The sequence below is a fragment of the Panonychus citri genome, unplaced genomic scaffold (assembly GCF_014898815.1).
Source record: "Panonychus citri isolate SS breed McGregor unplaced genomic scaffold, ASM1489881v1 Contig00143, whole genome shotgun sequence".
Classification (NCBI taxonomy): Eukaryota; Metazoa; Arthropoda; class Arachnida; order Trombidiformes; family Tetranychidae; genus Panonychus; species Panonychus citri.
The window spans coordinates 1,148,406-1,175,376 of record NW_026515548.1 but is presented as its reverse complement, the minus strand read 5'-3'; the positions used below and the strand labels follow the sequence as shown (position 1 = coordinate 1,175,376).

General features: G+C 32.5%; 3 protein-coding genes across 3 annotated transcripts; 2 read left to right on the top strand and 1 right to left on the bottom strand.

The window, feature by feature from the left end:
- The first annotated feature begins 5,229 nt into the window (after positions 1-5,229).
- LOC128396149 (microtubule-actin cross-linking factor 1, isoforms 6/7-like) lies at positions 5,230-14,973 on the top strand. The gene is made up of 6 exons (XM_053356686.1): positions 5,230-6,231; positions 7,604-13,579; positions 13,643-13,760; positions 13,827-13,951; positions 14,018-14,153; positions 14,246-14,973. The coding sequence occupies exons 1-6, from the start codon at positions 6,229-6,231 to the stop codon at positions 14,326-14,328; spliced, it is 6,441 nt and encodes a 2,146-aa protein (XP_053212661.1). The 5' UTR covers positions 5,230-6,228; the 3' UTR covers positions 14,329-14,973.
- Positions 14,974-14,984: 11 nt separating this feature from the next.
- On the bottom strand, positions 14,985-20,361 carry LOC128396152 (protein argonaute-2-like). The gene is made up of 5 exons (XM_053356690.1): positions 18,009-20,361; positions 17,346-17,868; positions 16,537-16,736; positions 16,346-16,405; positions 14,985-16,001 (listed from the first exon to the last, which is right to left on the bottom strand). The coding sequence occupies exons 1-5, from the start codon at positions 20,198-20,200 to the stop codon at positions 15,896-15,898; spliced, it is 3,081 nt and encodes a 1,026-aa protein (XP_053212665.1). The 5' UTR covers positions 20,201-20,361; the 3' UTR covers positions 14,985-15,895.
- A 208-nt stretch (positions 20,362-20,569) lies between these two features.
- Positions 20,570-26,401, top strand: LOC128396187 (1-phosphatidylinositol 3-phosphate 5-kinase-like). Its single transcript, XM_053356727.1, has 4 exons — positions 20,570-21,512; positions 22,259-23,652; positions 23,786-23,876; positions 25,234-26,401. Exons 1-4 carry the CDS (start codon positions 21,236-21,238, stop codon positions 25,758-25,760), a joined length of 2,289 nt encoding a protein of 762 aa, XP_053212702.1. The 5' UTR covers positions 20,570-21,235; the 3' UTR covers positions 25,761-26,401.
- The last annotated feature ends 570 nt before the right edge of the window (positions 26,402-26,971 follow it).

Below are 26,971 nucleotides of genomic sequence, written 5' to 3'. Positions count from 1 at the left end.
TCAATTTCAATTCATTCAAAAAAGTGAATCACAAAAGAATATCTAGTTACCGATTTTCTCACCAGATGGCGAAACTCGTCGAATTTCGCGCCAATTTCAATGTGAGAAGAGAAAAGGTTAACAAGAACAATTAACTAATTGGAACAATCGAAGGACAATTAATTTGGATAAATTGCGATTTCGCAATTTAATGATTGTGTTTTAAGTTGGGGAATTTGTGGCGTTTCTTGTGATACTAAATTTGTTATTCTCTTTGTTGGAAGTTTGTTTAGTTTACTAATTGTTTGGATTTTTTTTTCTTCTAAGACTTTTGATAACAATTAGTTAATTGTTTGCATCTTTTTGATTTTTTTTTCTTTGGACAAATTGATTGGTTAACCAGATAAAATTTTTCTTCTGGTTACAATTGATTGTTAAATGTTAATAAAGTTGTTAATACTTTTGAAAACAAGGTTAACAATTTAAGTTTCACTATTTAATCATCCGACCTTGTTTGTTGATTGTTATTGTTTAATTTAACTGTTATCATAATAAACATAATATAATTTACTGATTGTGATTACTGAATGAATCACAATTAAACGTTTATCAGTGATATAAATCATTGAACTTGATTTGATAATCATTTTCGTTATTTACAGGAATTAAAATCAAACTTTGAATCTTCAGAGTCTTTAATCAATTTGATTGGTAACAATTTAACAGAAAATGTTTACAATCAATTGATTCCAATTCAAGGTGATTGTTGTAATTGAAAGAAAATTAAATTAAATCAAATTTTCCTAAAAAATTGAATAAAATTATCATTTTATTTTCTTCGTAACAATTTAATTACAATTTGATTGATTTTAATTTGAATTACTTGAAAAATTAACTCTACCCATGGATTATCATGTTAATTGAATTAAACAATAGAAAGATAATCAAAAAGTAATCAAAGTTTTGTTAATCACAATTTAACAAAACGATTGTAACAATTTAATTCTCTCTTAATTGTTTACCCAATAATCAGGTAAGTACAATTTAATTTCCAATGGTAATAAATTGTTATCTTAATTAACTTTTAACGTGGTGACAGCAAAAGGAATCAACAATTAAACTGATCAACAATTAGAATTAAAAATAAAACAACAATCAGTGCCTCGAATAAGTGATTAACTAATTGTTATCATGATTAGAATTAATTTCAACTCAATTTTTTTATAAATACAAAGTTTACTGATCACATAAAGAGTAACTAATTATAATTATCACAATCAAAATTAATTGATTGCAACTGATTAACTATTAATAACCAAACACCAGCTGATTGTCAATGTTGAATATCAATGGTGATAATTTGTTAATTGTTATCATTATATTTTCCAGATAATTTGATTGTTCTCATTGTTATCGATAAGTTAATTTGATTGTTGATCTGTTAACTCAATTAACTGCAACAATTAAAATCCCTTAGGCAACCTGATTAAGAGCCTTGAATGAAAATCTGGTTACAATTAAATTAAAAATTTAACGATGAGGTGAAAACATGAATTAACTTCATTTCTAAATGATTACAATTAATAATCAACAATTTTGGCTTCCTGACAATTTAACAATTTCTCATGCAATTTAATCATCGTCTTATAAAATTAAGTTAATGATGTTAAATTAGTGAACAATTTAAATAAAGTGTCGGGAAAAGTTTTTTAACCAACACGAATCAAACAATTCTAATTGTATTCTGATTAACTTTCCTAACGAGTTAAATATGTAAAGTTAATTGTGATTAAAAAAAGCACCAAGAATCATCATAATATTATCCCATATTAAATTTAACAATTAACAATTAACTGTGTGGACAATTAATTTCAATTAATCAAATCTGAATGGACAAAATTTTCCAACTCTCAAGAAAACCAAATCCAAATGGTCAACAATCAAGTGAACAATTAAAGTCTCTGTTAATTGTGATTGGTAATTTTAATATAACCAGAAAGTCAATTAACTGATTGTTTGTAAATTATAATCAAATATTTAATTATCTTCATCATGTTACAATCAAGAGTTACAATGAACAATTGATCAGAGATACAATTGTGATTAAATTGTTTGCAAATGGAAATCAATAAATGCTAATCAATGGATTTAATTGTTGGGCCTTAATTTCAATTGTTGATACTTAAATTGTTGATACAAGGATTAACTAATTTAGATAATAATAAAAGTAAATATTATTTAACCAGCAAAAAAAATCAAATCAAATTAAACTACAACAATCAAGCAAATACAAACAACTTGAATACCTTGTTGAAGTTAATTGTTATTTAAATCATTTCCCTTTATTTTTCAACAATTTAAATTTCCGTTGATTGGTGACCTTTAAATTGCTGCTATTTGATAAAGGTGGATGATTGTGATTATTAAAGCTGATTGTTTAATAATAATAATGAATTTTGATTGTTGTCATTATCAAAAAAGTGAATCAAAGTAAACAGTTAACAAGCAAACAACATGATTTAAATTTATACTGATCACAATTAGCAGTTAATCAATAAATTAATAAGCGTGACCATCGCCCACATTAACAATCAAGATTAATTATTAATCCAGAATACTAATCATACTAATAGCGATTTCCTTGATTGTAAGTAAAGTAAATTAAATTTAATTACATTGAAAAAAAAAGTGAAAAAAAAATTTTCCAATTGTTTGAAAATTAGATTATTACAAAATCCTAGTTACCTGATTATTGGGAATTGATTAACAATAACATAATCAAATTGCTTAATCATTCTGGACGTTTGATTGTTTATTACAAGAAAAATTAAATTGCTAATCACTGTCACTGTTAATATTACATTTTAATTGTCCTAGATATTGATAAACATCAGTTAACCAATGTAATTAACATGATAATGTTAATTGTGATGATGAAATGCTTCCGGGAACAGAAACTTTAATTGTGATAATAATAATAATAACGTTTAAATGTAGGTTTTTAAATCACTTTTACTTTTTCATGATTAACTTTAATTAAGTATTCAACAATCAAGAGACAGAAACAAAAAAAAGTGTCAACTTGCAATCTAAAGCATAACAATTAACGTTGATGATAAACAATTTAACTTAATCATTGTTGATGTCAATTCTCACAAGGAACGGGTTTACCCAACACCAACAATTAACTAATTATCATCAGTAATAGTAATTAACTAATGTTTTATCATCAGTGTCATCAGTTTTATTTCAAATTCATTAATTAATATACATTAAATTGAATATCAAATTACTGATTTAAAAGATTGAATCTACAAAACTGATTGATTATAAATCGTTGACCATCATCATCATGATCGGATGATGATACTTAATACCGTTAATCATAGTGATAAATAAGCAATTAAGTTAATCATGGAATCATGATTAAGTATGAAACAGGTAAAAGCGAGAGAGAAAGAGAGGATTAATCAATGGCAACAATCAACTAATCATGATGATTATTTGTTATGGAAAAATTTTCTCATCTTTTTGTTTGGTTACTCGATCATCAAAACAATGATGCAAATGATGCAAATGATAGGAGATGATGAGGATGAGGATGATTAGTGACACACCCGAATGGTCAATGAATGAAATCAATACAAAGAAAAAAACCCAAACGGATGTTAAAGACTATTGAATTGAAGTTCGAAAAAAAAAGTTCCAAGGTTTTTCTTTTGTCTCTTGATTTGCTAATCAGTTACGATTCCAATTGTTTGGACAATTTTTTTTCTCATCATCATGGTAATAGATTCATGGACGATAATATCTGAAGAAGATGATCAATATTGGCTGAGGAATAAATTTCGTTCCAATAAAAGAAAAAAAAATAACAAAATCGAAAAGGAAATGATATTATTTTCCAAAGTTTCGAATTCAATTGTTTCCATCAGTTTCGTTTCTAATTCATTTTCTTCTCTCTCACTATTTACTCATGAATTCTGAATTTCTATCCATGTCCTTGGTGATCATCATCATTATGATCATCGAAATATTTTGTCACAACATTGACCTTGACGATTCGCATGGCTGGTCTTATAATCGTTGTAGTATTTTACTTGCTCACGCTCTTCCTCATCTTCTTATCATTTCTTAAATTCTGTACCTTGTATTTTATCATCATCATCATCATCTTCTTCATCATCACCTGGTGAACATCTTCATTGTTTACACCTTATTGTTATCTATTGTTTACTGAGTGTTCCAATCTCTTGAAAATAACCTTAACTTTAGATTTTGTATCGATTAAATTTAAACTTGATTTCGATATTTTCTCAATTGTTTTGGCTTAATTTTACCTCTAATTATGTAACAATTATAATCGTTGTCCTTTACAATCAATTCATCATTGTATTATAACAGGAAGTCTGCTTATTATCAATTGATTGTTGTTCCCAATTGTTTACCAATAATCATGAAAATTTAATCCATCAAACTGATTGGTTTATCGTATTGATCATTGTTATTAATTAAAATCCGATAATAATTAATTTCTATACACTTTAATTCATTAACCGATAACCAATTAAATATTTACAATTACAAAATACAAAATTTCATTCAACATACAATTTGTAATAATCAAATAAATTAAAATCTTATCAATCAACGCTGGTAATTAATAATGATAATAAAATTATTCGTAATTAATTTCACCACAATTAAATATATACAATTTAAATTTTTTCTAAATTAAATTGAAATTAACAATAAATTGTAAATGTATATATAAATTACTCAATGAATTAATCAACAATCAAAGTGAAATTTTAACAAATCATTGACCAAAAGTTTGCTGACCATTGACTAGATCATTATCATAGCATTGGAATATAATTATAATGATTAAGCGCAACAATTTACTCGTAATTAACAAAAGGTTTAAATTTAAATTGTAATGAAAAAACAATCGTTAACAATTAACATTATTTATGATAATCAGAAACAAAGAATAAGAGAAAAAGTTTTTTCTTGGAGAAAAAAAAATGAATCAATAACAGGTAAGAACAATAGAAAACAACTTAATGAGTGATTAGCACCTTAACACATCGTTTACATTCATCATCCTCATCATCTTATCATCCTTCAGGGTGGGGCAGAGAGAGAGAGAGAGAGAGAGAGAAATTCGAAAACATGTGTAGGATGAATTAGAACTTGATACTTTTCTTCATTCTATCTAATTACCTTTTCGTTTATTTCATCATTTGTTTCCCTTCAGAAGAAAAAACTTTTTAATCAACTATTGAGTTCGCTTCAATCGTGATTATTTATCATCCTCATCACTCCTCCTTCCCTCCTCCAAACATCATCATCATCATCACCAGAATAATGGAAATGATGATGATGCTGAAACCAAACGAACCTCCTTCCAATTTAAACCTAGAATTAAATTGAAGAAGAAAAAAAGTTGTAACCATTATCATTTTACCAACGGTGAATGAAGATGATGATGAGGAAGATAAATGATGAGAGGGGATGAATGAAGGTGCTTTGAGGTGGGTTCTTTCTGGTGCCTTTTATCATCCACTCCTTGTGTGTATCATCAAGTAGCCAGCAAAACAATGGCCTGGTTTTGTTTATTTTTATCATCATCAAATTAAAGGGACCAGGTAAAAGTGACGGTCTAATCATCGTCATCATTATCATCATCATCATCATCTTCATCTTCATCATCATTTGTACCCTTTTTTTTCAAGATGATGATAATGATGATATATTAGAGGATTGATGATAACTCTTTGACATAGAAAGAGAAAAAGTTTTGTCCAATTTGTTTGTCTCACTCACTCACTTTTTCTTGTCTTCCATCATCATCATCACACTGATTTCACTCCCTGTGCCTTTTATTTTCATGTTATTATTTCAATCTTAATCATCTCATCATTCATTTCATTTCATTCATGGTGATTTATCATTAAACTTTAATTGTTACCCTTTTGTGTTAGTTAATTGTGTTCGTGTGTGTGGTTGTATATTTGTCCTTATCTTCATCTTTTGTTGCTCTCATCTCATCATGTCATCTTCATCATCATCATCATCAACAACAACAACAACAACCATTTTGTCAACAATCAATTATGTGGATACAAATGATTATCTTTGTTAATCACAATTAAATCAATTGCTAAGTGTTACCGAGTTAATCTCAATCAATTCATCAAATTGTTCAATTTTAATTGTCCATGAAAAGTCAACTATAAACAATCAATGGTTAGTGATTGATTATTTTTACAATTCTGATAACAATTAACCTAAACAATTAAAAATACTAATTCAATATTCAATTTATCAAATTTAACCTTTCACTGTGATAATAATTTAATTGCTGCTCATCTAAATGATTATTTAGGTTTTCATGTTAAAATTATGGACAATTGTTTTGATCAATCAGATACAATTAGTTAATTGTCATGAATATGAAAAGTTTTAATCAGTTGGACAAATTATTTTGCTTCTAACACTTTGATTTATCAATTAACCATTAGAAATGTATGTCACTGTGTTGATTAATTAATTAACTTTGGGAAATGAATCAGCATGATTGTGATGATTAAATAGATTGTGCCTAGAATCATGATTAACTGTAATATATTAGTAAAACAAAATCAATTTATATTAACAATTAGGTGAGAATCAAGAAATAATTGATTTAATTGGGTTTTACTTTATTGTATTGATAATATTTGGCGTTAATCAGTTGACATAATCAAAAATCAACAAATCATTAATTACAATTAAACTGCCAAATCTGAGGAAATCTTGTTAACATCAATCATTGGTAATTAAAAATTAACAATTACGAGTTAATTGTGATCGTAAATTTGATCAACTTATTGTTAAAACAACAATTAATTGGTTAATATTATAAAACAATTTCAATCTAATTGTAATTAGTTTATCTCTTAACTATTGAATTACTTAATTTCTTCAAACAATGTTGATTTAATACAATTTAAATTGTAACTGATAGGGTTACAATTAAGGTGAATATTTAATATTGTTAATTGTTACCCTGACTAAATGAATCAAAATTAAATATGTTTATGGGTCAGTTTGAGTAGCAATCAAATTTCCGGGGTTTGTCTTAATTTGTTGCTGATTCACTTTTAATTGTTTGATATCAGACTAATCAAATCAACAAGATAATCAACAAACTGTTGACCATTTTAATTGTAATAATTAAAACAAAAAGTTATCACTTTTCACCAACTATTGACACATTTTAACACAATCAAGATAACATAGAAAATGAATTAACCTTAATCAAGTTAACCAGTTGATTAACAATATTTAACCTTTGGTAATAATAATTAAACACTTTTAGTTAATCATGTTGTTAATTGTTTTATCCATTTGAGATAAATTTAAAACGAGACAAGGTTAACCATATGAAGATGATTATCTTTCACCATTATTATCAATTGCATTGTCTCAATCAATGTTCAATTGTTGATTAACACTCGTTTCTATTGAAATGTAAAAATTGAGGACAATTAAAAAAACTGATCAGTTAATTAACTCTATTATTTTGTTGTTTTTCTCATTGTTGATTATTTAAAACAAACACCATTGGAAACAAAAGGCCGACGAAGGACAATCGAGTGGTAAATTCAATGAGACTCGAAGCAAGAGTGTAATTTACCGAAGTCCGGACGGTAAATCGATAACCAAACACACTTCGATCCACATAACACGGGTAAATGGTTCTAATCGAGGTTCGAACGAGGGGACAAATTTGGGACGAATCACCGGCAGAGAATCGCGATCAAGTCCATCTCCATCATCAACTGACCGTTACCAGCGACCATCAAGTCAACCATTAGAGACGAAAAATGGATCAATTTATTATCGATGTAAATCGACCTCACCCAATCGATTCAACACACTGCCTAAAGGCTCACGGGATCCGATTAATGGGACATCCCTTTCGACATCTTCCCTAATCACTGGTATTAATCCTGCCATTCGACGCACCTCAAGCTCCTTACAGATCAGTGTTAATATAAGATCACCTTCGGCAAATGATCTTATCTATCGACAATCTCGATCACCACTGCCCATCCGTCGAAGTCAAACAACCTTTGAAAGTTCATGGGTTCTATCATCTTATCCACCATCAACATCTCCACGTCTTCAAAGTTTATCGTCATCACGAATTGGTGACGCTCAGCATCATAGTCGAAGTAGTAGTAGCTTATCATTCCGATCAACCTCACAATTAGCTTCTAATCAGCCGTCAACTGTAACTGCCGATAAAACTGTCCAAAAAGAGTCTGGCGAAAGTACAATTAAGAATAAAGAAAGTCCCAAACAATCAACTTCGGCATCACCACCAACACCTACACCTCGAAAATCACATTCACAAGTAAACACAAACACGGGGACAAACGGTTCACCTTCACCAACGAAAGTTTCACCTTCCCGAACATCTCAAAGACCTCAGGTTTCACTTGATCTTGGCCGTGGACGGAAAAGTGACCCATCACCTTCTCGAATTTCAATAACTAGAGAGACAATTTCCTCTCGAACAATTAAACCTAAAGATGTTACAATCATCGAACCCGTTAAACTAATATCAAGTAGATCGTCAAGTCCAGTTAAAGGGTCAATTTTACGAAGTCCATCCAGAGATCGGGTAATCAGATCAACGGAGAAAAGTAGTGACAATTTAATTACCAAGGAAACAACGGCAGAAAATGAGGTCTACGAAAAAACATTGATCATTCCACTCGATGGATGGACAGTGTCCGATGCCGCTGAAAAGGGTTACCTCAATATGGAAACGGGAAATTTCACCGTACCAGGAAGTGACCATCAAATTAACCTTCGTGATTGTTGCCGATTAAAGATTATCAATCCTTCTTCGGGAGAGGTTGTAGATCCAAGTCGACCCTTCACACGACCAACTAATTTTAACCTCGCATTTGAACGTGGCCTTATCGATTCTAACGGTAACTATCTGGCCAGTGATCGTGAACCTAAACTGTCACTGGCTCAAGCATTGGAACGCAAGTACGTTACACTTAACGACAAGGTTAAAACGAGCAGTTTGATGGCTCGAAAAGTGATCAAAATAACTCAATCGCGAAGTAATCAAGTAGCTGTCACTTTGGAACCCGAATTGTTGGTTAAAGCGAGAAATGAATCATCGCAATTGAATAAACAATTTACAATGATGGAAAGTCAATCAACAGGTAATGAGAATAAAATATCAGATGAATCAGGTGAAGATGAGGAACATAATGTAACTGAGATCGCATTTATTGATGACGATGATGATGAAGAAGATACAGAAAATGAAGACCACGAAGATGAGCTTATTGGTGAAATCGATTCCAGTGATTGTGATGGACGAACTACTCGAACAACGATTGAGACAATTCGAGCTGATGATTTAACAACCGAAACAATAACAGCTGATCTGATTGTCGGTGAGAATTTATCTAACCTTGATTCTGATTCAGGAGATGAAAACTGGTCGGAAATTGTTGATGAAATTAGCCAACGACTCGATATAATCAAAGAGAACGAGAAATTTCAATCAAACTATTCAAGTTTATCGAGTTGGCTTGAGACGATTGAGTCACGAATGAACAATTTAGGTCCAATTGGTAACGATTTGAAGTTAATATCTGCTCAACGGAATAAATTGTCGTCCATACGAACTGAATTTAAGAATCAATTGGTCAATCGTCAGGCTTTCATTTCTTCAGGTAAACTTTTGTCCACTCGAATGGATCCTAATTGTAATGAATATCAACAAATTGACCGATTGACCAGCAAACTGTTGATCCAATGGCGTAAATGTGAATCATTGTTAACCGAGAAGGAGAAAAGTGTTAAAAGCTTGGATTCTTTTATCGAATCATTTGGTGGTAAATTGTCATCATTAGAGAATGATATTGATTGTTTGATTTCCGAACTTGATGATTTGAAAATGTCCGATGTGAAAGTCGGTGAAAAGTGTAAACGATTAGACACAATCAATGGACAATTAACTCTTTCCAAATCAACACTAGCTGAATGTGAGGTGATCACTGATCATTTATATCAATTGGTTGGTGATCAGTCAAAAGCTGATGAAGTAAGAACTAAATTTAATTCAATTGAAAGGAAATCAGTTGAATTATCAAATGAAATTGATTCAGTCAATCAATACCTGACAAAATTGAGAGACTTTGAGGAGTGTGAGGCCACTTTGAACGAGTGGCTATCGAAAGTTTCAACTGAACTAGAAACAGAGTTAAGAGTTTCAACCGATGAATCTGAGCTGAAAAATGAGCTCAATCAAATTGAACGATTAAGATCAGAGTTTGACCGACGGGAAGCTGATCTACGATCATTGGAATCCATGGGAACTGGCCTACTAGAAGCTGCGAGTTCTCTGGCCACTGGAGCATCGGCAGTCCAAGAAATAAGTCGAGTCTCTGGTCGAGTTGAATCAGTCCAATTAACTTGGAACGAGTTGTCAAAGGAAATTGATTGTCGAGTCTCTAGATTGGAAAGTGCATTGAAATCATTTGTAACAATCAAATCACAATTGATGATAATATCTAATTGGTTGGATGAATTGGACGTTGAAGTTTCCAATGTCGCTGATTTGACTTATGACCAAGGGTCACTCGAAGTTCAATTAAAGGCAATTGAAGCGATTGCTTTTGAAATGAACGGTAAATCAGCGGAATACGACAAGATCAATCAGATCACTCTCGATTCCTTCAACGTTGGAGTGAAAGAATCACGAGAGGAGATAAATGGCCTGATCGAAAGGTGGAAAAGTATCGCTAAAGACACAGAAGAACGTCGATCTCGATTGAAAGGGTTACTTGATTCACTTCGATCGCTTGATTGTTTCATCGATGAGATTACCTGTGATTACGAGGCAACAAACAGTAAAACAAACGCCAGTGGCCTGATGGAGTCACCGACATTCGAGACCCGTTCAATTGACCGAATCAAATCACTACTTGAATCGGTTAAATCTTTGGAAAGAAAAGTTGATCGAGCTCGAACAATTGGTTTGGACTTAGCTAAACAATTCGAGACTGTTGGACAATCAACCGAAACCCAATCAATAGTGAAAGTCGAACCATTAAACCGAATCGAAAGTCTTTCTAATCGAGTGTCTAGTCTAAGATTGTCCATTGAAACTCGATATTCTCTTTTATTAGGAACCAAAAGGTCAGTTGATAAAATTCATCGGAAAATTGATTCAGTTGAACGAACTTTGAATCGACTTGTTGAGACCAGTCATAAGTTACCAACGATAGTGACCAGAGATTCGGTCACTTTGACCAAACAGAAAGAGGAAACAACTGAGCTACAGGGTGAGGTCAATTCGTTTTCATCAGAAATTCAGGATTTAGAAAATACAATCGAAGCGGAGAAATCATGTTTATCCATTTTCCAAGTTACATATAAGAACTTTTTATCCACAATTGAATCAATTGACTCTCGACGAGTAAATTTATTGTCCAATTTAAATGAAAGATATCAAAAGATTGACAGTTCACTAAGAGAAGCTCAAGATGTCGAGGCCACTTTACATGAGTTTGCCGATTGGCTGAAAACGATTGAATCAATCGTTGATTCAATGGAGGAATCATCTTACCTGGTTGATACTATTGAGAAACAATTAAAGGAAACAAGTGATTGTCAAACTTCAATAACATCTAAACGGGATGTTCTAAGTGACCTGGAAAGACGAGGTCCAAGACGAGAAAAGGAAATGCTGATCTCAATCCGTTCTCGATACAATAAACTGACCTCTAAAGTGACCAAACGGTATTGCACATTGGAGAGGAATTTAAAATCGGCAAAAGAGTTTATCGATAAATGGAATGGGCTAATTAACTGGTTATCAGGGACAGAAACGATTGTATCGGCAAACGAACAGGTCAATTGTTCAAATATTAGTGTGACCATTGGAGCCTTGAGGGAACTGAATCGAGAATTTGACCACAAGTCTGGTCACCTTGATTCTGTTTGCCGATTGGGTCGAAGTCTTCGTGATAAAAGTCCTAAAAGTGATAATGATGCTTTTCGTAATCTAATTGATACACTTCGAACTCGTTGGACGAACGATCATAAAAATGTCCAAGAGACACTTCGAAAGACCGAGAAAATTTCAAATGCTCTGGATCGATACAAGAAACTGGTCAAGCAATTGAAGGATTGGCTCGCTGAAGCTGTAATATCATTTGATAGACTACAAGGTGACCCTGAAACTATCCAACGATTAATTAAAGATCACAATAACTTCACCAAACAATTAGCACTTAAAAATGATTCAATGATTGTACTTAAAGATTGTGTCGATGAACTGGTTGACCTTTTGACTCCCGATTGTATAGATTCTGAGACGATATTAACTGAATACGCTTCCCTTTCAACCCTATGGGATGAGTTGAACCTTTCGAGTCAAGAAAAAGAGATTCGACTTCGTGAATACCTACAATCGGCTGAACAATTAAAATCACAGGCTAACAAGATGCTCAATTGGTTGATTGAAATCGAAACCTCAATGGGAAAGTATAAATCAACCACCGGTGCTGATGAGGTTACACTCCGTCTGTATATCGATGAGATCAACGATTATATTGAGAAAATGGGCTCAACTGTCGCCGATCGGGATGAGATCATTTCTAGTTCTAATCAGGTATTAACTGATTGTCACCCTGATGCACATTTCGCAATCCATCATTACATTGAGATAATTGAGTCGACCTGGGACGATGTGGCTCGATCGTTGGTCAAGAAAGAGTCCGAATTAAGAAGTAAACTCGATGAGATGGTCAAAAGGTCAGCGTATTTGGCTGAACTTTCGGCCTGGTTGACAACTCGAGAAACCGAATATGATCTTTTAGATAGCAAGTCAATTCCAAATGAGATCGAACCAATTCAAGAGCTAATCGACGAAATGGAAACATATCGGGCGACCGTTAACGCTAAAGAAAATGAACTGGACAAATTGGCCGAAGAGAATCGTAAAGAACCGGTTGGTAAAAGACGACGAACTGGTCATGAGAGTGTCAATAGTAATTATAGTAAATCGTCAAGTGATCTGCCGTTAGATCAGATTGGTGATCCTAAAGTGATCGATATACTTACTCGATGGCGAGGTTTAACTTCTCGAACTAGAGATCGACTCATTCGTCTACGAAGTAAGATGAACTTTTACCTTGAACTTGAAAAACTTCGTGACTTTGATTTTGACTCTTGGCGACGTCGATTCATTGATTGGTTGGACAATAGATCAGCTCGACTGATGGACTTTTATCGTAAATTAGATGATAATCGCGATAATAAGGTCACATACGATGAGTTTATCGAAGGTTTTATGAGACACAAATTCCCAGGTAATCGAAGTGAACTTCAAAGAGTAGCGGCCATTTTTGACCGCAACAACGACGGATTCATCGATAACAAGGAGTGGATGGACAAACTGAAAGATCCCTCCGAGATTGAGATAATTGTTAGTGAGATGAGAAAACAATCAGCTAAATGTACCTGTTCATCTAAATATCGGGTCCATCAGGTTGAGGATAAAAAATATCAGGTAATTGAATAGAAAATTGTTAATTTTCAATCTAATTAACTGATTTAAATATCGAAAATTTAGTTTGGTGAGTCACATAAACAAAGATTGGTTCGAATCTTGAGAAGTGATATTATGGTTCGAGTCGGCGGCGGTTGGATTTCATTGACTGAGTTTCTCCTGAAAAATGATCCATGTAGAGGTAAACCTAACCATCTAATTGCTAATTTCCATAGTTAATTGTTTCCAATTCTTTAAATATAATTAGCCAAAGGTCGGACAAATGTTGAGCTTCGAGAACCACTAGCCGATGGTGTTAGCCAAGGAATGGCTTCTTTTCAAAGTCGATCGCCTTATTTTGGCAACAGCTCATTTCTTGGGCCAATAACCAATGTAAGTGTTTAAAAAAATTCACAATTAACTCAATCAAGCTAATTAACTCTCTAAATTTGGCCACAGATTCGAGAGAAAACTGAACGAAGTGTGCCAATGTGTCAATCAGCTGATGACGACGATGAGTACCCAATGGATGACGATAGTATTTCCGGTGATGCAGTTTCTTCATCTCGACCTCAAAGTCGATTAACATTTATTGGTAAATTTGAAACAATTAACACACAACCAAAGCTCAAGTTAAATTCTAATAACAATTAACTTTAATTTTCCCTTCGACAATCAAATTACTAGCCAAAGATGACCGATGTCCAAGCCGAGCAAGTAGTAGCCAGGAAAAGAAACTACGAATCGATACAAGACCGAGATGGCATTAATTAGAATCGTTGATTAACAAACAAATTAAACCACATCAAATAATTAACCCGATTAACTGGATAACCAATCAACCCTTTTAACTTGACAATTTAAAAAAGCAATTTAGTTAAACAATTAACATGAAGAAAAAACCAAACGGGATTAGATTTGCTTTCATTTTTCTGCTCTAATTTTTTCACCTTTTCATTTAATCCTTAATCTTCCCAATATTTGTTATCATATCAACAATTAAACAACTCCCACAACCGTTAATACAATTAAGCCCAACAATCAGCGAGAAGAAAGTAACAATCAACAATCACAATTGGATAATAATTAACATCGATTAGAGTTAATCAATTATTTTAATGCTTCTTTCATAATCAATCATCAACATTTCCAATTAATCAGCTGATTTTTTTGTTCACTTTTCTTTCAATTGTCTATGATGATAAAGTCGCATTTTTTTGTATGTCATCATCTTTGATTTGGTTAACAGAAACAAAAAGAAACATCAATTTATAAATTGTTGGAAGAAAATTAATGAAACTTTGTTACCATCGCTATTTGGGTTTTACTATGACGGCGCTTATACATGTTTCATACTTGGGATTGACCTTAATTTACAAATAAAGACCATTTAAACCAAGAATAAATCACCAAAAGTTGTAAATAATTAAGAGTTTGTTTTCTCACATGAGAAAACAATTCATTCAGAGTTTTTGTGACAGGCAATTTTACATTTTCTTTGTTAATCATTTGTGTTTCATTTTGTTTTTTGTTTTAATTGTAAAATTGACTTTTGTTGTGTTAAGATGATGATGATGATTTAAGAGGAGTGTGTGTGTGTGTTTGTTTGTGTGTTTTGTATATACGTTTAAAATTGATTAGAGATGCGACCATAGTTTCTGGTAAATGTTTTTTGATGTTTCGCCTTTCGTTGTCAATTGGTGGTGGTGATGGTGGTAATGATGATGTAATTGTAGTGTTGGTGACATTGTCGAAATTTAAAAAACATCAGAAAGATTAAAACTGTCACATTTTTTGTTTTCTAAGTGGAAGATGGGGAATATAATATAATAATAGGAAGTCATTTATAATTAAGGAAGGCAAAGAGAATTGTTTGGTGGGTGGGTCAAGAGAGAGAGAGAGAGAGAGAGAGAGAGAGAGTGTGTGTGTGTATGTTGTAAGTGAGCGTCATGTAGTTGATTTTTATGAGGATTTTTTAGTTAAAGCGATTGAGTTAATAATTTTCTGTGATATTTTGGTCAAAACGGAAAAAACCTTGGCCAGAGAGAAAAAAAATTCGATTATTTTTGAGAAGCAGGCAAAAGACAAGGAAAGAAAAAATTGAAGGAAAATGATACAAAGGAGCATACACAAAAGGAGGTAATGATGATGATCAAAGATTAATAATAATTAAGAGATTAGGAATGATAATAATGAATCATGACAATAATAGTAGAAGATAATAATAATAATCATGATTAGATGATTTTTGTTTTAGTTTTTTTTTGTTAATTCCTGGTCATCTTGTTGCCCAACTGGTCTAAAAAAGGTCAGTAGTATTTGTGGTAGTCTCTCTCCTTAAGCAAAGTACATTACTTTTTTGGTATCAGGATGGATTGTTACAGCTCGAGCTAAAGCCGTTTGAGTCCTATCATTACCGTTCGACTGGTGACTACCATCACCGCTGAAAAGTTCGAAGAGAGGGAGAGAAAAAAAAAGAGAAAAATTAGCAATTTGGTTAACAATTATTATGGAGAAAAAAAAATCAAAAAACAAAAACTCTTAACAAGGAAAGTCGATGCTCTTCAGATTGTAATCTCTTCTCTTTTGTGTTGTTGTGTGGATACTAATTCTTGGCAATTATTTGAAAACCTTTCATTGAATTCAATTTATGTATAAATTATTTAATAAATTAACAAAAAGAGCAGATTTCAATGATTGATAAAGAGAGAATGAGAGAATGAGAGAGAGAAAAGGGAGAAAGAGTAATTTAAGATGAGAAGATAAAAATAGTATTTTAATAATTACCTGAACTCGGTAAGATCGCCTGTAAGGCCAGATTGACTTTCGGTTTCCAATTGACTGACCCTATTAGAGAAAAACGATAAAATGGTTCAAAATGGAAAATTAGTAAAAAAATTTTTCAATAAGATGAGAAAGAGAGGGAGATGGAAATAGTAAAAAAGAACAAATGAAGAAAAAGATATCAATTGACTTACCTATCATTTTCTTTTTCAACTAGATGATAACGGGCTCGGAAAGCTACAAGATGCGCATAATAGGCTGGAGCTGGTATAGATACTGAACGTGTACATCGAACATAAGTATGACAAAGTTGATAAGTTAGACATTGAAGCTCATCGGCAGAGAAATGATTATCGTCCCATAGAACATGATAATGAGATGGACGACTGGTTCCCTGTTTTCAAAATCGAAAAAAAGAGAGAGAAAGAGAAATAAAAAATGAGGTTAGTAAAAAAAGGAATCAATTATTTATGATGAAGCTTTGTAACAACAAGAAAACACAACCGGATGTCAAATTTGATTGTGCGCTTGTCCAACATCATCTACATTTAATCCTCATCTAATCTTTAGCCGGAAAAGTAACTCATATAAAAAAACATATTGTACACAGAGAAGAAGAGAAGAGAGAGAGAGAGAGAGAAAGATGATAAAATATGTTCTCTGTGTTAGGTAATGATAAGTCTACTCAAGAAAATGAGAAATTTTTAGGTAACTTCCGTTGGATTGGAAGTAATGAGTTACAGGCAAAATTACTCAGTACGTGAGGTGAGGAGAGAAAAAAAATCTCTTATGATTTTATCCTCTCATATGAATTACTTTTTGTCTGTTGTTATTGTTATTTTTATTTCAACTTGTTATTCAATGAAAAAGACTATTGCTAAATGCCTTAAGTGATATTATAGATGAGTTGGAAAAAGAAAGTAAGATGATAATGATTAGGATGATGATGATGATGATGATGGTATAAACAAAAAGCATTAAGATTTGTAAACGCATGAATTACCTGAATACCAGCATGAGAGCAAAGATAGAAGTCAAATTCAGTCGGGTGAGTGATGCCAACATCAACCGTGGTTCCTGCGGGGATATTGCCACTTCTCCCGACTTGCTCCCTTTTATCGGCACAGAATAGTCTTGTGTGATGACGTTTTTGTACTGCAATGAAAGTTATTCCAGGATAATAATCTTCTTCAAGCATCATGCAAGCTTTTCTGATGGCAAGAAGTTCAGTATTTAGGACAGCTGGAAATTGACCTTCAGAGACTCCATCTCGATAGAAAATAATTCGAACAGGCTTGTATCGAGTACATTTGTAAAATTGTATCATCAATTCTTTGACCATACTGGCAAGATCTTGAATAATCTCTTGACGATGTTGTTGAACACGAACAGTAGCTGAGTACCGAGAAGGATGAGCATCCATAGAACCAACTACCGCAGCTATGGAGGGTTTTTTATTATCACCTGCAGGAGGGTGGGTGACATCCGCTCCCAAGAATATCACAGGCTCGTTGAACACCTTTGGTCTGAATAAGGAAATAAAAAAGAGGGAGAGAGAGAGAGACAAAATAATTAGAAATAGAAATTAATAAGAGAAAAGAAAAGATAAATCAAAGATAAAAATGGAATAAGTAACAAGAGAGCAACATTAAGATAAGATAATTACCTGACACTTGGAACAAGAATACTATTGATTCCACCAAGTTTTACATTAATTTTCAGGCAAAGGTTGGATAAAGTTTGAGGTGATGTTTTGTTAACATTTTTGCATTGAACACATTGAGTGGCCATACCGAGAACGGTATCACCAACCCTTTTGACTTCAGCGTAAACCGGAGTTTTACCAGGTAATACAACAACAACTAGTTGAAGACCAACAAAAGTGGCTTTCAGGTAACGGAACATTGGTTCAACCTGATCTGATCCAGTAGCATATTTGCAGAAACAAGGCTGTCCAAGAATAGGCATTCCTGCGTCATTAGATATTTTCTGTAATTGTCCGATAAAAGTACGAAGACCATCTTCCCGGCATGTTCGCTGTGGTGCAAAACAAGCAATGGCCCAGACACGAATCTCAACACCAGTGTGAAACTGTTTACCTCTCATATCCCAAACACCAGAGGTAGGAAGTGCTTGTTGTTTGGTTCGACCGCCATATTGTAATTTAGGTGGAGGAAGGACACGACCTTTAACCTCCATCATATTATTTGAAATTGACAATCCAAACTCTTTAATATATGGATCGTGATTGAAATCAGCTTTTACAACTAGATTGTTAATCTCTCTTTCTCTATCAGGTGCAGAGCGAGCGGTTGCCTTAATCATGGTTGATGTTTGCATATCAGTGAGTTTCTTGATGCACCTTTGACCAGCGACAATGTTACATACCTCTAAAGGTAAATAAGTATGCTTATGCTCTTGACCCACTTGAAGACAAGGAAGATGAGGATATCTCAATTTCATTTTGTATTTTTCGAAAAAGTATTTGGCAACAGTGCACTCAATTGTTTGGCCATTGTCCAATTGAAGAGGGAAAGATTGAAGTTGAGATGGTCGTCGAGTAACATTGCATACTCGATATTTACGCCTCATGGAACCACAATGGGTTATTTCAATTTTGAGACCTTTAATTTCTTTGGTAAATTTGACTCGCTGTGAATCGGTGAAAGGTTTCTTTTGTTCATTGATATCTCTTAAATCCAAAACTTCACATGCAAAGTCAATGACTGGTTGAGCCTTATAGAAAGCAGTTGCTGATACATCTATGTTCAATGTCATTCGCCAATGAGAAGGTCGGACAGACTGATGAAATCCGAACCAAACTTCACGTCCACCTCCAAGTGGATGATAATATCCTTCGGGTGTTGAAAAAAATGATCTTCCTACGGGAGTGTAGACCATTGATGGAAGATGCCGCATAACAACATCTAATGCTTGAATGGCGTCCATTGGAATATATCTATTCTCACCTTCCAAGGCTCGTTCTAAGTGATCTAGGTTAACTTGACTAACCCATTTAATGGCCACTCTAAAAAGCCTGTCTTTACCTTCACCAGGAAGGATAACTTCAAGTTCAATTTTATCTCTACCAATTGGTAAATCGTCTGAGGTATACATGTTTTTACGTCCATCAAATACAGGCTTTTGATTTCCGAATAACTTTGAGTATGATTGGACCATAATTTGAATGATTTCTCGGTTAATTTTTCGTGGACATTTATCTGGAGATATAGTAACATCATAATGGTGTAGAAATCCTCTTGGCATGGTAATCTGATAATGATTAGCTCTCAACATCAATGGTCTTCCCTCAGTTCCAATATTAGGTCGTCGTGGGCAAATAAATGCTGGATCTGGCAACACAATTGGTTCTTGGCCGTTGTTATTATTATTATTGTTGTTGTTATTATTATTGTTATTATTATTATTATTATTATTGTTATTATTATTATTGTTGTTGCTGTTGTTGTTGTTGTTACTGTTGTTGTTATTATTATTATTATTATTACTACCCCTACCATTACCATTGCCTCCAGTGTTACCATTTCCACAGGCGTTTCCATTACCACCACTACCAACTGAGCCAACTGAACCAGTACCACCAGCTCCACCATTTCCACCAGTACCACCAGTAACATCAATAGATTCACCACCACCACCACCACCCCCTCCTCCTCCTCCTCCTCCACCACCACCACCACCACTACCACCATTACCACCAGTAGCAGTAATAACACCAACAACAGATGAACCTCCGGAAGCTCCTCCACCAGCAGCCTTGATTATACCATTGCTGACCTTTCCTACTGGAAGTTTGCTGAGGCATAAATCAACCAGTTGTTCCATGTCTATGTCCATTAGATGAGGTTATCAAAAAGCAATAGAATGATTCTCAAAGACACAATTTAAAACAATTAAACTTAGTTAATTTTCCAACACACACAGGAATAGATAATTAAAAGGATCAAGAAACCAAAGTTAAATACTCATCTTGAGACAAATCAAAATGGCGTTAATATTGTGGTTCTCATTTCTTTCCCTTCTTTGGAAATCAAAGTGCTGCCATCGCGTGGAAATTTCGAAAACTTTTTTTTCGAATATCAAATTTGAATTTTTGTTCTATTTTCTATTTTCTATTTTTTTATTTTTTTTCTCAAATTGTTGATTTCTTATTTCTTATTATTATGATTCCAACTATTAGTGTTTGATTGTAAATTGTTTTGATTTGTGATTGTGATTCGATGAATTTTCAACGAGATGTTTAAGGAATGAAAGACAATTGAGTTTTCTTTAAATTAATTGATTCGATTTGATTGGAGTTTGATTTGAGATTTTTAATTAATGGAGTCAAAGTATAAGAAGAATAATTTGTTTCTATGTTTATTTTTGGTGACAGTTTTTTTCTTCTTGTGTTTTTTTTTTATAATTAAGTGATAATTGTCAAGTGATTTTGGGTTTAATTGTTGATTGATTGTTGTGAGAAAAAGGGAAACTTGTTAATTGTTAGTAATTTGACATGCGCGAATCCTTTTCATCATGTGATGTAAATAATAGTTTTTGTAGTTGGATGAAATCGCTCAATGAGACAATGTCAAAGCCTTAAACGTTTTTAATTATTAATCATGTTTTTGTTATGTAAATTTAATTATCTCCAATTAATTAATATTCCCCATCCCTAGAACGTTAAGTTTCTTGTATGTTTAAATGTGATATTCTATTGTAAATATTGTTCTGTGTTTGTGTTTCCTTCGTTGGAAACATCATCATCTCTACCCTTCTAATTTTTGTTTTGTTTTGATTGTTCTTTTTTTTTCATTTCTTCTATTCTACAAAAAGAATTGACTTTTTTCTCTCTCTTCGTGTATCTTTCTCTACATTTCATCTTTATATGTGATGGATTTGGATGATAATCTGACGGTTGAGGAAAGAAATCTAAAAATCGCTGCTCAAATTGGACAATCTCTATTGGAACAAAATAATTGTCTTAAATTACACAATGAAGATTTGGAAGCTGAGTTGATTGCTGCCAATGAGACAATTACTCAATTAAGACATGAGATATCAAAAAAGAATCAACTAATTCAACTCTATTCGGCTGATCTGGAAACAACTGAGACTGAGATTGATTCAATTGATGAAAATAGTTGCTCATCTTCTCGTGATAATAATGTTATCAATTCCAGTAGTAGTGGTAATCATAAATCAAACCAAAATAATTGGGAAATTTTACAAGAGCAAATTTCTTTCTTGGAAAATGAGAACCATAAATTACGAGCAGAGGCCACTCGCCGAACGATGGACATTGAGGCCGAAGAGAGGAAAGAATTCCTATTAATTCATGATTGTGCAAGCAACTGATTGAAGCCAATTTACAATTGATCAACCTACAAGAAGAGCTTGCCTGTAGAGCGGAAGATAATGTTAATCAGAATGAAGAGATAACCAATCTACTAAGTCAAGTTGTTGAATTAAAGAAAAGATACGTGACCTATCATGTCAGCATTTCTTCTAATTTTGTTTTGTTTTGATTGTTCTTTTTTTCATTTCTTCTATTCTACAAAAGAATTGACTTTTTCTCTCTCTTCGTGTATCTTTTTCATCATCTTATATGTGATGGATTTGGATGATAATCTGACGGTTGAGGAAAGAAATCAAAAATCGCTGCTCAAATTGGACAATCTCTATTGGAACAAAATAATTGTCTTAAATTACACAATGAAGATTTGGAAGCTGAGTTGATTGCCAATGAGACAATTACTCAATTAAGACATGAGATATCAAAAAAGAATCAACTAATTCAACTCTATTCGGCTGATCTGGAAACAACTGAGACTGAGATTGATTCAATTGATGAAAATAGTTGCTCATCTTCTCGTGATAATAATGTTATCAATTCCAGTAGTAGTGGTAATCATAAATCAAACCAAAATAATTGGGAAATTTTACAAGAGCAAATTTCTTTCTTGGAAAATGAGAACCATAAATTACGAGCAGAGGCCACTCGCCGAACGATGGACATTGAGGCCGAAGAGAGGAAAGAATTCCTATTAATTCATGATTGTGCCAAGCAACTGATTGAAGCCAATTTACAATTGATCAACCTACAAGAAGAGCTTGCCCGTAGAGCGGAAGATAATGTTAATCAGAATGAAGAGATAACCAATCTACTAAGTCAAGTTGTTGAATTAAAGAAAAAGATACGTGACCTATCACAGGAGAATGAAGGACTTTACAGTGCTCTCGATTTGGCCCACGAATGTCAGAATGTCCTATCAGGTGAACTATTGGAAACAAAGGAAAAGTATAATATTCTCATGTCAGCATTTCAAGAGCTACAAGAAGAGATGAAACGTAAAACCGAAACCAATCTATCCAATTGGCCACCGCCCGGTTCTTATATGCCTTTTTGTGAATCATTAGCCGCTGAACTTGAAGACAGTTTGGACAGTTTCGGCTATGAAAGTGGCCTTTCAAGTTTAAACCGAATAAATCGTAAAGAAATTGATGAATCTCGTAGTCATAGTCCCGATTCAATGTTAACTGAAAATGGTGGTGAATTTAAAGGTAAATCATTTAAACCTTTAACCAGTGGATCACTTAATCAACAACAGCGAACAAGCAACAATATACTTGGTCGAAATTTTCTTTTCTCAAATAAATTGAGAATCGTTAAACCCATGGAAGGATCTGAAACATTATCTCGCTGGAAAAAGATGGCCAATCCAAATTTAGCTTCGATCTTTGAAAATACTTCGGGTATTCAGAATAGAATAATTGAAAACATTCGTACAGATCTTTCCAATCATATCGCCACTACTGCAGGTGTATCAGCAACTGTATCCGTCACGGTTACCTCAATGTCTCTCAACAATCAACAAAAAGTTAATTATACAACTTGTAATACCAATACCAACAATAATAATAGGATCCGGTTATCCAACAACAGTAACAACAACAATGGAGGTGATGGCCATTTACAAGAAAATAATTATTCAGATGATAATAGTAATCCTGGTAAAATTTTTGATACAACCCTATCAACATATACATTCACAACAACCTCACTCTCACTGACCAGTCAATCTACCTTAGTTACACCCAGTTTCGGGGCAGTTCAATTATCTACCGGTCACATCATTCCGATTTCCAGTGTTTACACCTCAACCACTTCCTATGATTCATCAAATCGTTATAACCAAAAAATAGGAAATAATTTAACAATAAATGAACTTCTAGTATCATTATCATCATCATCATCAACAACACAATCAACACCATCATCATCATTATCATCGTCATCATCGCCAAAAGTTAGTTTACAGTATCCGATTCAATTGTTTTTCAATCTTCTACTCTCATTTCTTTTTGTTTTTCCATTACCTTTACAATCAACAATTTTTTTTCTGATTACATGAACTTTTTTCTTCCTTCTTTTTTTTCTAGATAATCAGCAGTGATGAATTGGCATCATCTTCATCATCCAACATCAGCAATTACCATCAGCCTAATGTAACGAGTTCTACCTCGTCTATTAGTAAGCATTTCAACATTTAAGTATCATAAATATGAGCACTTCTTTTGCTTATGAGCACCATTAATAACACTCCAAACTAATGAATGACAAGATTTCGTTCTTGTTGAATGTTATCATGTTATCTCAACGTTTTCTCACTCGACTCCCTCTACCCTCACCTCATCATCATCTCTCTCTCTCTCTCTCTCTCTTTAAATTTTGTTTCTGTCAAAATGCTATTTTGAAATGAGTGAGATACTTAATTTGCTTTGCAGATCAGGCTCATTAAATGCCAGACACAATTTCGACCTAATAACAATATCAAGATCATCCGATTATCTAAATTATCCTTTATCCTTATCCATCATTCAACATTTTACAATCAGCTTAACATTTAAATGCTTCCGATTTACCATTATAAACAATTTATGATGTTTTATGTTTACCTAATCACAATCAAAAATAACCAAACAATCATCAAAAATCCATAATCTAATTTGCAGAAAATGAAACTCATAAGTGAAGATTGGGATTACTATTAATTGATCAAATGTACTATTTGATTAACAAAACAGTTGCCTCACTAATACTTGGAAACTTAACAATCGAAAACCAATAATTGATCAAATTGTAGCTTCATTTTTTTCCCTGAGCAATTAACTCGTTTCAATTAATAGAATTTAGAGAAGCGCAAAAAATGAAAAAATTGTCGATTCGATTGTTGAAAGAATAGAAAAAATTAGAATTGTTTCCTTCTATTCTCTGTGTGAAAACTAATTATTTTAATTCTCATCATGATTAACCGATTCTCTAAAACCGGTTCAATTGTTTATTATTAAGTGTTATTATTTATAATTTAACTGAATGTGATTAGTATTAATATTCAATTCTAATAACATTTTCCCTTACTTTCAACAATCAACACAATTGAACAGTAACAATTTAAACTAGTCTAATAATTTGGAGCTTAATTGTTATTGCACTTTAAATATTTATCACAAATACTTGAAAGTATTAAAACAAATTGATTATGATAATAATAATTTACTGTTAATTGTCTTGTTTTCAGACACTTCATATATCATGAATTCATGACTCCTAATCAACAACTTGGGTATTTAAAAGCTTTCAAGTCACAATTTAGTTAATAAATTGGATAATCTTAATGATGGTGAAGAGAAAAAGAGAAAATCTAATCAAATTGAATTATTATTGTTCCAAACTAAATCAATTGAATCATCAGCTTCTAATCACGAATCTAACGAGATGATACAATAAACATAATTTCCCCTCCTTCATCAACCTTAATCATCAACCGATTATTGATAAATTCTAATCACTTTTTTGTTTCTCTTCTATTTATCTTCTCGATTTCTAGGTGTTCTTTTTCAAGATTTACTTCGCAATAGGTGCTCGAACTATGTGAAATACTTATCTGGTGCATTAGCGGCAATCGAATTATCTTCAAGCGATATAATTTCCTATCGAGATTTAACCAGAGATCAAAACAATGTAACCTGTTCCCCTTCCTCGCACCACAAAGGTGTAATCAACCCATCAAATCGTTTATCATCATCATCAACAACAACAACAACATCACAATTATCACAATTACCTTCATCATCTTCATCACCATCATCAAATATTTCACCAAAGTCTCAATCTCAACATGGATTAAACTACCTGGCATCAGATGGTTTAAATTTATCCTCATCATTATCACCTTTATGTGATTCCTGTGATAGAGGTGTTATCACCAAGGGTAGCACCATTAATCCAGCATCGATTGGTGTTCCGGATAAAGATGGTACCAAAGAAAGATACTCAGCAATTGAGTTACATAGGATAATCTATTACGGGAAACTTTTACCCCTCAAGACATTAAGAAAAGGTGGACTCGTATAATCAACGGACGATAATATGACCCACGAAAAGAAATCAAACAAACAAAAAAAGAAAAGAAAAACCAACTTAAATCGGCAATTAATTCCTAAGATTTTCACAACGAACCAACGCATTAATCCACCTTAAAATCTTCCTCCTTTTTCTGCCTTAGAGAGATGATCATCTATTTTTCTGATAGTTTAACTTAATTTAATTTCTCTTAAATTGTTGAATTTTTTTTTCTCTTCATTTGCTTTGCCAATTACATTCTGATTCCTACCTAATTGTAAACTCTCTTCTTCCTCTCTTCCAAATCGATAATGAAATATATTCATAATCCTGACTAAATTATTCTCAATGATCATCAACCAACAACAAACTAATCAACTAAAGAAAAACAATCAATACTAATTAGATTCAATATTATGTTGTATTCATATATTAAGTTGATTATAATTATCGTTGATTATCACTCAGAGAATCAACGATTTCCCTGGTTGATTACAACTAAATAGCTCAGAAGTTCATTAAGTTCACAAGTTAAATTGATTGTTGTCTATTCCAATTCCACCAACCTAATTGTAATCAACGAGTTAAATTATTACCAAACGTTAATTATGATAAATTGTGTACTTATTATGATTAAATTAGTTCAACGAAAACGATTAACTTTCTAGTTGATTAAAATTGAACTAATTTTCCAATAATAATGTTAATTAACCAAGTGAAAAGTATAAAAAAAAAGTATTACAATTGTTTAACAATTAGAATCTTACCTTGATAATTAATGAATCTTTTTCTGTACCCAATTGAATTAATAAAGAATACAATTAACAGAATCACTTTACTAAATTAGTAGAGAGAAAGAAAAAAATAAATTTAAATTGTTACAATTAAAACTTTGGCCAACAGATTTCACTACATTGGAAATGATTGTTGGACAATCAATTGAAAAAAGTTTTCGTTAATTAATCACTACAGATGAAATCTAATAGCAACACAATTAATCAGATTGTTCCTAAACAATTAACTAACTAATACTGATTAGGTAAGATTGCTGATTGTTGAATGACGACTTTCATTTTCCAATCGTTAATCACTTGATTAATATTGATTTTCTCAACCCTCTCAAGTTAATCATCGCAAATAAACAATATACAATGAAAACAAAGTAATCAACAAAAGTCACTTGTAATGATTAAATTAAGTAAATATAACTAAATGAGTTACAA

What these genes read in the sequence shown, in the direction of transcription:
- LOC128396149 (XM_053356686.1), top strand. An exon ending in TTGAGGATAAAAAATATCAG is followed by an intron (nt 13,580 to 13,642) that starts GTAATTGAATAG and finishes TCGAAAATTTAG; the next exon opens with TTTGGTGAGTCACATAAACA. An exon ending in TTCTTGGGCCAATAACCAAT is followed by an intron (nt 13,952 to 14,017) that starts GTAAGTGTTTAA and finishes ATTTGGCCACAG; the next exon opens with ATTCGAGAGAAAACTGAACG.
- LOC128396152 (XM_053356690.1), bottom strand. Translation starts at nt 20,200, where the DNA reads ATGGACATAGACATGGAACAACTGGTTGATTTATGCCTCAGCAAACTT. An exon ending in GCTCTCATGCTGGTATTCAG is followed by an intron (nt 16,737 to 17,345) that starts GTAATTCATGCG and finishes TTTTGAAAACAG; the next exon opens with GGAACCAGTCGTCCATCTCA. An exon ending in GGCGATCTTACCGAGTTCAG is followed by an intron (nt 16,002 to 16,345) that starts GTAATTATTAAA and finishes CGAACTTTTCAG; the next exon opens with CGGTGATGGTAGTCACCAGT.
- LOC128396187 (XM_053356727.1), top strand. Translation starts at nt 21,236, where the DNA reads ATGGATTTGGATGATAATCTGACGGTTGAGGAAAGAAATCTAAAAATC. An exon ending in ATCTTCTCGTGATAATAATG is followed by an intron (nt 21,513 to 22,258) that starts TTATCAATTCCA and finishes GTGGTAATCATA; the next exon opens with AATCAAACCAAAATAATTGG. An exon ending in GAGTTCTACCTCGTCTATTA is followed by an intron (nt 23,877 to 25,233) that starts GTAAGCATTTCA and finishes CTCGATTTCTAG; the next exon opens with GTGTTCTTTTTCAAGATTTA.